The sequence below is a fragment of the Lepidochelys kempii genome, chromosome 16 (assembly GCF_965140285.1).
Source record: "Lepidochelys kempii isolate rLepKem1 chromosome 16, rLepKem1.hap1, whole genome shotgun sequence".
Classification (NCBI taxonomy): domain Eukaryota; kingdom Metazoa; phylum Chordata; order Testudines; family Cheloniidae; genus Lepidochelys; species Lepidochelys kempii.
This window is the reverse complement of record NC_136395.1, coordinates 5352403-5366412: the sequence shown is the minus strand read 5'-3', so window position 1 is coordinate 5366412 and position 14010 is coordinate 5352403. Positions and strand designations below refer to the sequence as shown.

At 49.9% G+C, this 14010-nt stretch overlaps 1 protein-coding gene across 7 annotated transcripts in view; it reads right to left on the bottom strand.

The window, feature by feature from the left end:
* Positions 1–11245: 11245 nt before the first annotated feature.
* EXD3 (exonuclease 3'-5' domain containing 3) overlaps positions 11246–14010 on the bottom strand; it is a 573707-nt gene continuing 570942 nt past the window's right edge. For 6 of the 7 annotated variants that reach the window (XM_073314573.2, XM_073314577.2, XM_073314575.2 and 3 more), the window contains one exon: positions 11246–11835. In XM_073314573.2, coding sequence (XP_073170674.1) covers positions 11501–11835 — 335 coding nt within the window. In that variant the 3' untranslated portion in view covers positions 11246–11500. The remainder of the gene's footprint in view (positions 11836–14010) is intronic. The other variant, XM_073314582.1, reaches the window with a different exon arrangement.

Here is a 14010-nt window from a genome sequence, read left to right as displayed (position 1 = left end):
GGCTGCGGGGGCCATCGTCCCCAGGTCGCCTGCAGACCGGTTGGTGGGCTGAGTTCACTGAGCCTTAACAAATGTACTTCATGCTGGCAACAACCACCTTTGCTTTGTCACTTCCGAATGATTCACTTGACATCCTTGCAGTGCAGTCAGTGTGTCTGGAATACGCTAGACCGTGCTCTGCCCCTGCTCTAACAACACTGGCATTTGCAATAGGAACATAAAAGTTGTGGATTATTTTAGCTGCAGTGACAAGGAGCAGAATAGCCAGGGACAGAGCTATTGCTCTACCCTTCAGCTGGCCTAGGATCTGAGCATGTTACACTTGCCTAGAAGTTGAATTAACAAGAATCTCAGGGCTGGGGTGGTCGGTTTGAGCTGGCTGCCTTGTCCTGGCTCTGGTCTCCCACTGCTGTACTCAGCTACATGCAATCTGGTCCCACTAAACTATCCTATCTTCCTGTATTTGAGCTAATCTCTGTTCCCAGCATGGCAGCCCCCAGGGTGCGAGCCTAGGTTTGAACTACACAGACACTCTGGAGGCCCAGGACTCAGTCCGAGCTGGGTCATAGAATCATAGAATATCAGGGTTGGAAGGGACCTCAGAAGATCATCTAGTCCAACCCGCTGCTCAAAGCAGGACCAATCCCCAATTTTTGCCCCAGATCCCTAAATGGCCCCCTCAAGGATTGAACTCACAATCCTGGGTTTAGCAGGCCAATGCTCAAACCACTGAGCTATTCCTCCCCCCACCCCTTCATCCTCGGAAAGTACTGTAGAGCAGGGTTCTCAACCTCCTTCTTTCTGAGGCCCCCTCAACATGCTATAAAAACTCCATGGCCCACCTGTGCCACAACAACTGGTTTTCTGCAGATAAAAGCCAGGGGCAGAGTGAGGAGGGGAGCAAACAGGGCAGTTGCCCAGGCCCCAGGCCACAGGGGGCCCCCACGAAGCTACATTGCTCAGGCTTCGGCTTCAACCCTGAGTGATGGGGTTCAGGGCCCTGGGCTTCAGCCCCATGCAGTGGGGTTTGGCTTTCCACCCTGGACACCAGGGAGCCTAACACTAGCCCTGCTTGGCGGACCCCGTGATGCCTGCTCGCAGCCACCCCAGGGGGCCCCAGCCCCCTGGTGGAGAACCACTGCTGTAGAGAACCCAAGTACCATGTAGCTAGTTACATGGGGGTCTTTCAGATGAGCCTTTACAGCCCTGTTCGACATAGACCCTGAAGCCCCCCGGGCATTTCTGAGAAAGCAGCGATGTGTCTTGCCCATGCTTTTCCCCATGGCTGTTGTGTGCATTGTTGGTGGGGCTGGCAAAGTGGGGGCTGCTAGTTTGGGACACTTCCCAGTGGGGCTCACTATGGAACTGGTGGCTTTTATTCGCTCCTGGAGCTCAAAGTGAAACTGGCTGTTTCCTCCATCACCTGATGGGCAATCGAACCCCAAATGCAGTGTCATCACCCTTGCAATTGTCACTGCTGTGCTGGGGAGCTAAGAGACTGGGACAGCCTTGTCAGTATGAGGATGAGTGGGGAGGGAGGGACCACAAGCTGCTGAGGCCCTGGACAAGCCAAGGAGTTTGCTGTTCCTAGGCAGCATGGCCATCACCAATCTCAGACCAGCGGAGCAAGGGCTCCTTGGAAAGGGCAGTTTTAGTATCACCAGTGGGGACTCGAACAGGGACGAATGACTAAATAAAGCTGCACAGGTCATTGGAGGGATCCAACTGGCTGCCTCTGCCCCTGCCGGCTCAGCACTGTGGGTGAACACTGGCTGCCTGAAGGCTGTGGCCTGGAGGGCGGGAGCCGCAGCGTTAGCATGGTGAGAAGCGTTTGGAAGACATGTCTGGGAGTGCAGCGTGAGCTGCCTGTGCAGGAATTCCACTGGCCCGTAAATGACATGCTGAAGCCAAGAGACCCTCAGGCCCTGTTAGCAATAACAGCAGTTCCTGGCAGTTAATGAGGATTAAGTGAGGATTTCTGCAAATGCTCCTTCCATAAACGAGGGTGGAGTTTTTCCAGCCTGCCACGGCTGTGAGCAGCACAAAGCCAGCAGTGCCTTAATGCTGAGAATAACACCAGGCAGTTCACAGCTCCTCTGGCTGAGGGCCTCCTAGTGAAGCTGGTGGCAATGTCACGGTTACCTCTGTGTCTTCCAGCAGGACCCCTGCTCCAGCTCCCCTAGCACTGGCCACATTGCCCAGTGGGAGTCCCGGAGGAGACCACCTGACCACAAGGAGACTTTCTGTGGCTCACGGAGGTGTGCCCAGGGCCCTCCTTTGCTCACAGAGCTCTGCCATTGGGCATCCCACAACTCCCTACATTTCTCCTTAGCGCTGGGGTGCTGAGCTCAGTGTCCCGCATCAGCCACCACTTGCTGCACATCCCTCTTCCCCAGCCCTTGACCTTTGTTTTCATTTCAGTTGGCTTTGGGGACCTCCCAGCGCACTGATGAATGGGCCATTGTTGCTCTCCTGGGCAGGGCCTGGCCTGGCATCCACTTAGGGCAGTAAGTCTGCACCCTTGCCTACACCCATGCATGCTTTGTCCATGGGCACCCGAGTAAGGCAATTCAGCCATCGGCTGGCTAGCTCCAAGCCGAAGAGAGGCTGCTTTGGAGCGCCCTCAGGCAGTGGCTTGCAGGCATTTGTGGTTGGAGGGCTTTAAACTAGGTTAGACGGGGTCAGGTGAACTAAGCCCACAGGTAAGTCAAAAACATGGAATTATGAGAGAAGGGTCGGAATCGGGGGGGAGCGTGGGCTGTTATAGCAGGGATAAAGGAGAGATAAGACAGAACTGGGGGGGAAATTAAATCAGCATCTTAGATGTCTGTATACTAATGTGAGAAGTATGGGGAATAAGCAGAAAGAACTCAAAATGCTAGTAAATAAACAGAACTATGAATATTGGTATAGAAGGGTACAGCTTGCTCAGGAAGGACAGGCAGGGGGAAAAGAGAGGAGGTGTTGCCTTCTATATTAAAAATATACACACGTGGGCTGAAGTTGAGATGGAAATAAGAGACAGACTTGTTAAGAGTCTCTGGGGAAGGATGAAAGGGGTAAAAAACAAGGGTGAGGTCACGGTCGGGGGCTACTACAGACCCCCTAGCCCGATAGAAGAGGTGGATGAGGCTTTTTTTAAACAACTAACAAAATCACCCAAAGCCCAGGACTTGGCAGTGAGGGGGGACTTCAGCTCCCCAGGCATCTGCTGGGAAAATAACTCAGCAGGGCACAGATTATCCAACAAGTTCTTGAAATGCATTGGAGACAATTTTTTATTTCAGAAGGTGGAGAAAGCTACTAGGGAGGAGGCTGTTCCAGATCCGATTTTGACAGTAACTGGTTGAGAATTGAAAGTGGAAGGCAACTTGGGTGAAAGTGATCATGAAATGATAGAGTTCATGATTCTAAGGAATGGTAGGAAGGAGAACAGCACAATAAACACAGTGGATTTCAAGGAGGCAGACTTTAGCAAACTCCGGGAGTTGGTAGGTAAAATCCCATGGGAAGCAAGTCTAAGGGGAAAAACAATTGAAGAGAGTTGTCAGTTTTTCAAAGAGACATTATTAAGGGCACAAGAGCAAACTATCCCACTGCGTAGGAAAGATAGGAAGTATGGCAAGAGACCACCCTGGCTTAACCGGAGGTCTTCAATGATCTAAAACTCAAAAGAGAGTCCTACAAAAAGTGGAAACTCGGTCAAATTACAAAGGATGAATATAAACAAATAACACAAATATGTAGGGGCAAAATTAGAAAAGCCAAAGCACAAAATGAGATCAGACTAGCTAGGGACATAAAAGGAAACAAGAAAACATTCTACAAATACATTAGAAGCAAGAGGAAGACCAAGGACAGTGTAGGCCCGTTACTCAATGAGGGGGGAAAGACAATAACAGAAAATGTGGAAATGGCAGAGGTGCTTAATGACTTCTTTGTTTCAGTTTTCACCAAGAAGGTTGGTGGCAACAGGATGTCTAACATAGTGAATGCCAGTGAAAATGAGGTAGGATCAGAGGCTAAAATAGGGAAATAGGGACCGAATTAAAATAGGGACCGAATGGCTAGGCAGCAGTTCTGCGGAAAAGGACCTAGGGGTGACAGTGGATGAGAAGCTGGATATGAGTCAGCAGTGTGCCCTTGTTGCCAAGAAGGCCAATGGCATTTTGGGATGTATAAGTAGGGGCATAGCGAGCAGATCGAGGGACGTGATCGTTCCCCTTTATTCGACATTGGTGAGGCCTCATCTGGAGTACTGTGTCCAGTTTTGGGCCCCACACTTCAAGAAGGATGTGGATAAATTGGAGAGAGTCCAGCGAAGGGCAACAAAAATGATTAGGGGACTGGAACACATGAGTTATGAGGAGAGGCTGAGGGAGCTGGGATTGTTTAGCCTGCAGAAGAGAAGAATGAGGGGGGATTTGATAGCTGCTTTCAACTACCTGAAAGGGGGTTCCAAAGAGGATGGCTCTAGACTGTTCTCAATGGTAGCAGATGACAGAACAAGGAGTAATGGTCTCAAGTTGCAGTGGGGGAGGTTTAGGTTGGATATTAGGAAAAACTTTTTCACTAAGAGGGTGGTGAAACACTGGAATGCGTTACCTAGGGAGGTGGTAGAATCTCCTTCCTTAGAGGTTTTTAAGGTCAGGCTTGACAAAGCCCTGGCTGGGATGATTTAACTGGGAATTGGTCCTGCTTCGAGCAGGGGGTTGGACTAGATGATCTTCTGGGGTCCCTTCCAACCCTGATATTCTATGATTCTATGAAAGAACAAGTCAAAAATTACTTAGACAAGTTAGATGTCTTCAGATCACCAGTCCTGATGAAATGCATCCTAGAATACGCAAGGAGCTGACTGAGGAGATATCTGAGCCATTAGCGATTATCTTGGAAAAGTCATGGAAGACAGGAGTGATTCCAGAAGGCTGGAAGAGGGCAAATATAGTGCCCATCTATAAAAAGGGAAATAAGGACAACCCAGGGAATTACAGACCAGTCAGCTTAACTTCTGTACCTGGAAAAAGAAAAGGAGTACTTGTGGCACCTTAGAGACTAACCAATTTATTTGAGCATAAGCTTTCGTGAGCTACAGCTCACTTCATCGGATGTGAAGTGAGCTGTACCTGGAAAGAGAATGGAGCAAATAATTAAGCAATCAATTTGCAAACACCTAGAAGATAATAAGGTGATAAATAACAGTCATCATGGATTTGTCAAGAACAAATCGTGCCAAACCAACCTGATAGCTTTCTTTGACAGGGTATCAAGTCTTGTGGATGGGTTGGGGGGAAGCAGTAGATGTGTCTCTGGACTTTAGTAAGGCTTTTGATACTGTCTTGCATTACCTTCTCATAAACAAACTAGGGAAATACAACCTAGATGGAGCTACTATAAGGTGGGTGCATAACTGGTTGGAAAATCGTTCCCAGAGAGTAGTTATCAGTGGTTCACAGTCAAGCTGGAAGGGCATAACAAATGGGGTCCCACAGGGATCGGTTCTGTGTCCGGTTCTGTTCAATATCTTCATCAGTGATTTAGATAATGGCACAGAGTGTACACTTACAAAGTTTGAGAACGATATCAAGCTGGGAGGGGTTGTAAGTGCTTTGGAGGATAGGATTAAAATTCAAAATGATCTGGACAAACTGGAGAAATGGTCTGAAGTAAATAGGATGAAATTCAATAAGGATAAATGCAAAGTACTCCACTTAAGAAGGAACAATCAGTTGCACACATACAAAATGGGAAATGACTGCCTAGGAAGGAGTACTGAGGAAAGGGATCTGGGGGTCATTGTTAATCACAAGCTAAATATGGGTCAACAGTGTAAGACTGTTGCAAAAAAAGCAAACATCATTCTGGGATGTGTTAGCAGGAGTGTTGTAAGCAAGACACTAGAAGTAATTCTTCTGCTTTACTCAGCGCTGATTAGGCCTCAGCTGGAGTCTTGTGTCCAGTTCTGGGCACCAAATTTCAGGAAAGATGTGGACGAATTGGAGAAAGTCCAGAGAAGAGCAACAAAAATGATTAAAGGTCTAGAAAACATGATCTATGAGGGAAGATTGAAAAAAGTTGGGTTTGTTTAGTCTGGAGAAGAGAAGACTGAGAGGGGACATGATAACAGTTTTCAACATAAAATGCTGTTACAAGGAGCAGGGAGAAAAATTGTTCTCTGAGGAGAGGACAAGAAGCCACGGGCTTAAATTGCAGCAAGGGCAGTTTACGTTGGACATTAGGAAAAACTTCCTGTCAGAGTGGTTAAGCACTGGAATAAAGAGGGTTTTGCATACAGCTTTAGTGCCCATGGGCATTGCCAAGGCTTCTGCTGCCCACTGGGAGCCTAGCTGGCATGGGGCACGGTTTGTGCTGCTGGAATGTCAAGAGGGGCGAACATCAGAGCCTACAATATGGTTTCTATTTAGCTTTGCTAGTGCTGCGCGCCAGGCCCGTGCCTCCTGGTGTCGGCTCTGGCACCAGCACTGGCCTTCTAGGAGCATTGGCGTGGTGCATACACCCCTCTTCCGCAGTCCCACAGTGTCCAACCCTGTTGGCAACGGAGGGGAGGGAGGGAGCAGGGGAAGTTCACCAGAGACAAGTCAGTGGCTTTGCAGCCTTGCACGACCACTGCACTGTGCCCTCTGAGGCATGAGGCCGATGGTAATGTAGAGCAAGCTGTGGGGGAGGGGGTGTAACCTCCTCCCTTTTTTCCCAGCATGGCAGAGCAGCTAGGGGGCTGCCATGCTACCACTAAGGGTACGTTTACACAGCCTACAGCTGTGAGCCTCCAAGACCAGGTCAACAGATGTGGGCTCATGGGACGTGATACAGCTGTGTAGACATGACGGTTTGGGCAGCAGCTTGGGCTCTGGAGCCCCCCTCTCTATAGGCTTCAGAGCCCCATGCTACAGCAAAGCGCTCGGTACACAGCAATTTTTAGCACGGTAGCGTGAGCCCAAGTCTTTCGCTCCGGGTTGTGGGGGGGAGGGCTTGCTGCCACTGACTGTGTAGACGAACCTTAAGTGGCCTCCCACCTGCCCTGCTGTGCTGTCTGACAGCCCCAATGAACACTGCTTGCTCTGGGTGTGTGTTGCCTCTCCCTGAGAATGGCCAGAGGCTGTCGCTGGCTGTGAGGGTGAGCAGGAGTGACCAGGTTTCCAGTAACCCCTCCATGTTCCAGAGCTGAGCCATGCATCTCTCCAACCAATGGCAGCTTAGCGTAGGCACCATGGGATCCCAGGGCCCTGAGTTCAATGGATTTGGGAGCATGCAGTTCTGGAGATCCACCCTCTGCTGTGTGGGATTAGCACCCCCAGGGTCCCCGCATTTTCAAAGATTAGTTATCAATGGTTGGCTGTCAAACTGGGAGGGTGGAAATAGTGGGATCTCGCAGGGTCAGTCCTGGGTCCAGCACTATTCACTATTTTCATTAATGACTTGCATAATGGAGAGGAGAGTAGGATCTGAAATTTGCAGGTGACGCCAAATTGGGAGGGGTTACAAGCACTTTGGAGGACAGGATTCGAATTGAACAAATTGGAGAATAGGTCTGCAAAAGGAAATTCAATAAAGACAAGTGAAAAGTACTTCATTTAGTAGAGAAAAATCAAATGCACATCTACAAAACGGGGAATAACTGGCTAGGTGATAGGACTGCTAAAAAGGCTCCGGGGTTATAGTGGATCACAAACGGAGTCTGAGCCACCAGTGTGATGCAGTTGTGAAAAAGGCTAATATCACGCTGGGTGTATTAGCAGGAGTGTCGTATGTAAGACATGGGAGGTGATTGTCCAGCTTTACTTGGCTCTGGTGAGGTCTCGACAGGAGTTATGTGTGCAGTTGTGGGCGCCGCACTTCAGCAAAGATGTGGATTAACTGGAGGGAGTGCAAAGGAGAGAAACAAAAATGACGAAAGATTCAGAAAACCTGACCTGTGAGGAAAGGTTAAAAAAAAGGGCATGTTTAGTTTTGAGAAAAGAAGACTGTGGGGGACAGGACCTGACATCAGTCTTCAAATATGTGAAGGGCTGTTACAAAGAGGCCTGTGTTTAATTGCTTTCCATGTCCACTAAAGGTAGGACAAGAAATCGGCTTAATCTGCAGCAAGGGAGATTTAGGTTTGATAGTAAGAAAAACTTTCAAACTCTAAGGCTAGCTAAGCTCTGGAACAGGCTTCCCGGGGAGGTTGTGGAATCCCTGTCACTGGAGGGTTTAAGCACAGGGTGGGCAGACCCCGTCAGGGATGGGCTAGGGCAGGGGTGGGCAACCTATGGCCTGCGGGCCGGATCCAGCCTTCCAGCCATTTTAATCTGGCCCTCGAGTTCCCACTGAGGAATGGGGTCTGGGGCTTGCCCCGCTCTGGCGCTCTAGCCAGGGGGCAGGGTTGGGGGCCGCTCCGCACAGCTCCTGAAAGCAGTGGCTATGTGTAGGAGCAGCCAGGGGGCTCCGCTCTGCATGCTGCCCCCCCCAAGCACCGCCCCGCAGCTCCCACTGGCCTGCGGATGGGGCAGTGCACAGCAGAGCCACCTGGCCGAGCCTCCATGTAGGAGCCAGAGAGGGGACATGCTGCTGCTTCCGTGAGCTACTTGAGGTAAGCACCACCCAGAGCCTGCACCCCTGAGCCTCCCCCCACACCCCAACCCCCTGTCCCAGCCTGATCCCCCTCCTGCCCTCCAAACCCCTCGATCCCAGCCCAGAACACTCTCCTGCACCCCAAACCTCTCATCCCCAGCCTCACCCCAGAGCCTGCACCCCGAGCTGAAGCCCACTTCCCCCCAGCTGGGAGCCCCTTCCCGCACCCTGAACTCCCCATTTCTGGCCCCACCCCAAAACCCGCACCCCCTCCCACATCTGTACCCCAATTTTGTGAGCATTCATGGCTTGCCATACGATTTCTATACCCAGATGTGGCCCTCGGGCCAAAACGTTTGCCCACCCCTGGGCTAGGGTCACTTGGGCCTGGACTAGATGGCCTCTTGAGGGCCCTTCCAGCCCTACTGATCTATGATTTTATGCTGAATTGGCTGGTCAGGATTTGGCTCCCACTCCCTGAGAACAAAGGGAGCTGACCCCAATTAGCTGTGCCAGGAGCCCCTTGCTCCGTTCTGGTGGGAGCCCATTCCAAGAGGTGGACACCCCCACCAGCAAGGCAGGGAGGAGCAGTCATCAAGAACCTCATTACCACAAAGGCTGGGGGAAAAGACAGAGCCCCTCCGTCTAACAGCTGGGTGTGAAGCACATTCTCCTCATCCCACCCATCTCAGAAACGGTCAGGGGACAACGGTGATGGGGGCCTACCCTTCAAATCTGGGGGACCTGGGCCTCACCCCTGGTTACGACTGTCGCCTCCATCTCCACCCATCCATTGGCACTGCATGTCTGCCCTGTGGAATCCGACCAACGCTTGCCGGCTGCTTCCCACCAGACCTTTCCCTGTCTCCTACAGAGCCCCATTCTGCCAGTGGGGCCACCATGTTCTGTAAGGTGACCCGTGGCCCTTGGCTCTGCACAGGACGAGGCAGTGTGGCCACAGTTGGTTCTTGGTGTGATGCTGGCAGACCAGGTCTGATCAGGGCCACAGGCCAATTCACTTGTGTATTAGTCTAGATAAAGTGAGTGTAAATGTAAGAGTGTATTCAGGTGTGAAAGCTAGTGGAATGTTACTTGTATTATTTTCATGTATCTGTTCCTGTTATAATGTAATAGCAAACATCTACATTGTGTACACCCCTGTAACGAAACAACCCATCAAAGAAATCTTGTGAAATGCTAAGGAAAGACATAAAGACTTTAACAGAATATCCTAATTTCAAAGCAAGTGGCCATTATGTATAATCGTTCAAGGTCAAAAGACTAAGTGAATTCCTCACTCTCCATTATCAAAGGAAAAGCCCATGTGGAAAGAGACACTGTCAACTTGTCTTCTGTCAGAAGATATAAGAATGGATTCAGGGAAAGACCCTTCATGTCTGTACTGTTTGGACTCTTACAGCGAAGTGTACTGGGTGCAAAGCAGAGATCCCCAGAGACAACCTGGGTACCCTGAAAGACTTTTGGGAAACTGGCAGTTTATTACATCACTGACACCATTTGGAGTTACAAACTGTGACTCACCTGTGCATATATTTTACCTGCTTTAACCTCAATAACTCTCATTTCCCTTTCTTAGCTAATAAACCTATGGTTAGTTTACTATAGAATTGGGTGCCAGCCTTGTCTTTGGTGTAAGATCTGGAGTACCAGCTGATCTGGGGTGACTGGTCTCTTGGGACTGGGAGAAACCTGATGTGGTGTGGTTTGGAGTTTAAAGAACCTTTTATCACAAAGTTCAGCTTGCCTGGGTGGCAAGATAGACTGGAGAGTCTGAGAGGACTGTCTGTGATTCCATGGTGAGCCTGGTGGAGTGATCCAGGAGTTCACATTTGTTATTGGCTTGGGGAAATGTAATTACAGACCACACTGCCAGTTTGGGGCGACTGCCCTTGTTTTCTGACAGTCTGCCCTGAGGTAGGCACTCACAGTTGTGAGCCATTCCAGACAGCGTGACATGTAGCCTAGTTTGGGGATGGGGGGTCTGCTGCTGACTGAGCCCCGCAGCCCCACTGTCTCTGCCTGGGGTTGGGAGGGGAAGATGGGGGAATGGAGACCAAGCTCCCCACCAATGAATAACCTCGCTGGGAGCCCCCGAAGTCCTAGCCCTGGCCCTGTCTCCCCAGACTGGGAGGTCCAGCATCCACTGCCTCCCAGTTAGCTGAGCAGTCAGCCCTTCGGACAAAGATGGCCACTACTTGTTGCATTTCAGATGAGCTAGGTGAAGCCCTGGGGTCCTGGCGATTTGCTAAAGGGTCCTTGGCTGGGCAGGGCCTGAGTATCACCCATGCCGCAGGGCAATGTTACGGGGAGACAAGAAATGATACAGTGCTTCATGGGAGCAAAGGGAGGCACTCAGCACCTTCTGGAGGAGCCTCCAGTGCCTCTCAGGATCAGGCCCAAGAGAGAGACAGCTGAAGCCTGGGGACTGAGGAGGTGGCCAGCTCAGTGCCTGTAGGCTGGGAGGTGTTGGGAGGCAGTGGAGTTCCTCACATCACACTCACGCCCCACTCTGGAGCTGGAGGGAGCTGCTCTGTGGCAGGAGGGCTGTGTGGATGGGGGTTCTCTGAGGCCGGCATGGACATGGCTCCATGGGTGGCTAGTGAGCAACACCCCTTCCCCCAGTGACACCAGTGCAACAGAGGACAGGGATTGGTCCTGGAACATCTCAGATTTAATGATCTCCTTGGAGGCCATTTGATATCAGGCCTGTAGGTACCATGGCCCATTACAGTATGGATCATGATAACCCTTTGCCCCAAACCTCAGATAATGGCTCCCCCGAGGAACCAAACTCCCATCCCTTAACATCAAACCAAAGTCCATTTCCTGTTAAAGCCGCAGTGGCTCATCGGGGAATCAGAATCCAGCAGAGATTCCCAGTCCCTAGTCAGGAACCCTCCACCTCAGCTCAGCTCAGCTCATAGAAGCTTTGGCTTCCCTCTGCGGTGCCAAAAGCTTCCTTAAACTGAGAGACCACTCGCCCAAAGTGTGAGCCCTCCCAGAATACTTTGCCACACTGGGTGCAACAGTAGAAGTAAGACAGGTCCGCTTTGCCCAGCACCCCAGGCGGGATGGCTGCTAGCTGCAGGGAGGCACCTGTGGCCAGCGTCATGGTCTCCACATTGAGGTCTGAATCCTCTAGCCACTGGCAGTTTGGATTGTAAACTGGCTGCGGGTAGTCAAATTCTGAGGTGTCAGACGCTGGGTTTGTCTTTTGTTTCTCTTCAGACTTTGCCAGCCACTCTGTGGAAACAGGAGAGAACAAACAGACACTGAATACTGAGTAACAGGTGTGATTAGCTGGGTTGGTGCTCAGCTACCTTCCCCCCATGTAACCTTTCTTTACTCTAGGTTCATCAGCCACGCAAGGAACTGGGATTGCAGGCAGAGGGCTGAGGAGACTGTAAGACTTTCTGATTCTGGGCTGCTGCATGGGCCGATGCAATTCTGGAGTTTGCTTTAAGGGTCTGTCTCTCCTGCAGTCAGAGGTGTGACTACAGCACGGGTGGATGTCCCCAAGCTGGCTTTGATCTAGCTAGCTCGGATAACAACAGAATGGACTAGCCGCTTGAATAAATACCCACAGTCCTGGCTGGCCTTGTCCACATTGCAAGGGAATGTGCAGGCAGGCATAACCATGCTAGCTTCACTCTAACTGGAATACAATACTGAAGACATGGTGACGCAGGCTTCAGAGCAGGGTAGAAACCCAAGTATGTACCCAGGGTTCTGGCAGGCTTGTGATCTGATTGGTAGCCCATGCTAAAGCCCTTGCCACCAATGCTAGCTAGATTAAAACTAACCTGGGTAAAATGACCTGTGCTACATCACACCTTCCCTTGCAGCATAGACATACCTTATCTTTAGGGCCCTGTGTAAATCACAATTTCATGAAGGGCACAGAAATTGTGATAATGCCCCCAAACCGTGATATTTACAATATATTTTAAAAGGAAAATGTCTATAATAAAGTATTTAACACAAGAGATGACCTCAGCTTACAGTGCTGTGTGCATGCAGAAGAACAGAGTTCTGTGCACATGCAGGGGCAATCCATGAATGAGGAACGGTCGAGGTTCCTTCCCCACTCTGAACTCTAGGGTACAGATGTGGGGACCTGCATGGAAGACCCTCTAAGCTTATTCTTACCAGCTTAGGTTAAAAACTTCCTCAAGGTACAAACTTTGCCTTGTCCTTGAACCCTATGCTGCCACCACCAAGCGTGTTAAACAAAGAACAGGGAAAGAGCCCACTTGGAGATATCTTCCCCCCAAAATATCCCCCCCCAAACCCTACACCCCCTTTCCTGGGGAAGGCTTGATAAAAATCCTCACCAATTTGCATAGGTGAACCCAGACCCAAACCCTTGGATCTTAAGAACAATGAAAAAGCAATCAGGATCTTAAAAGAAGAATTTTAATTAAAGAAAAAGTAAAAGAATCACCTCTGTAAAATCAGGATGGTAAATACCTTACAGGGTAATCAGATTCAAAACATAGAGAATCCCTCTAGGCAAAACCTTACGTTACAAAAAGACACAAAAACAGGAATATACATTCCACCCAGCACAGCTTATTTACCATCCAGTTAAACAAAAGGAAATCTAACGCATTTCTAGCTAGATTACTTACTAACTTAACAGAAGTTCTGAAGAGCATTCCTGACCTGGTACCGGCAACAGCATCATACAGACAGGCAGACAGACCCTTTGTTCCCCCCCCACCCCCAGCTTTGAAAGTATCTTGTCTCTTCATTGGTCATGATTAGGGGACTGGAACACATGAGTTATGAGGAGAGGCTGAGGGAGCTGGGATTGTTTAGCCTGCAGAAGAGAAGAATGAGGGGGGATTTGATAGCTGCTTTCAACTACCTGAAAGGGGGTTCCAAAGAGGATGGCTCTAGACTGTTCTCAATGGTAGCAGATGACAGAACGAGGAGTAATGGTCTCAAGTTGCAGTGGGGGAGGTTTAGATTGGATATTAGGAAAAACTTTTTCACTAAGAGGGTGGTGAAACACTGGAATGCGTTACCTAGGGAGGTGGTAGAATCTCCTTCCTTAGAGGTTTTTAAGGTCAGGCTTGACAAAGCCCTGGCTGGGATGATTTAACTGGGAATTGGTCCTGCTTTGAGCAGGGGGTTGGACTAGATGACCTTCTGGGGTCCCTTCCAACCCTGATATTCTATGATTCTATGATTCTATGATTTTGTTCAGGCGCCAGCGAGGTTATCCTAGCTTCTTAACCCTTTACAGGTGAAAGGGTTCTGCCTCTGGCCAGGAGGGATTTTATAGTTCTGTATACGGAAAGGTGGTTACCTTTCCCTTTATATTTATGACAGGAATGAGTGAAGTGACTAACGATGCTTAACTTCAATTCACAAATAAAACAGAAATAAGCAAACATTTAGGGGATTACAGAT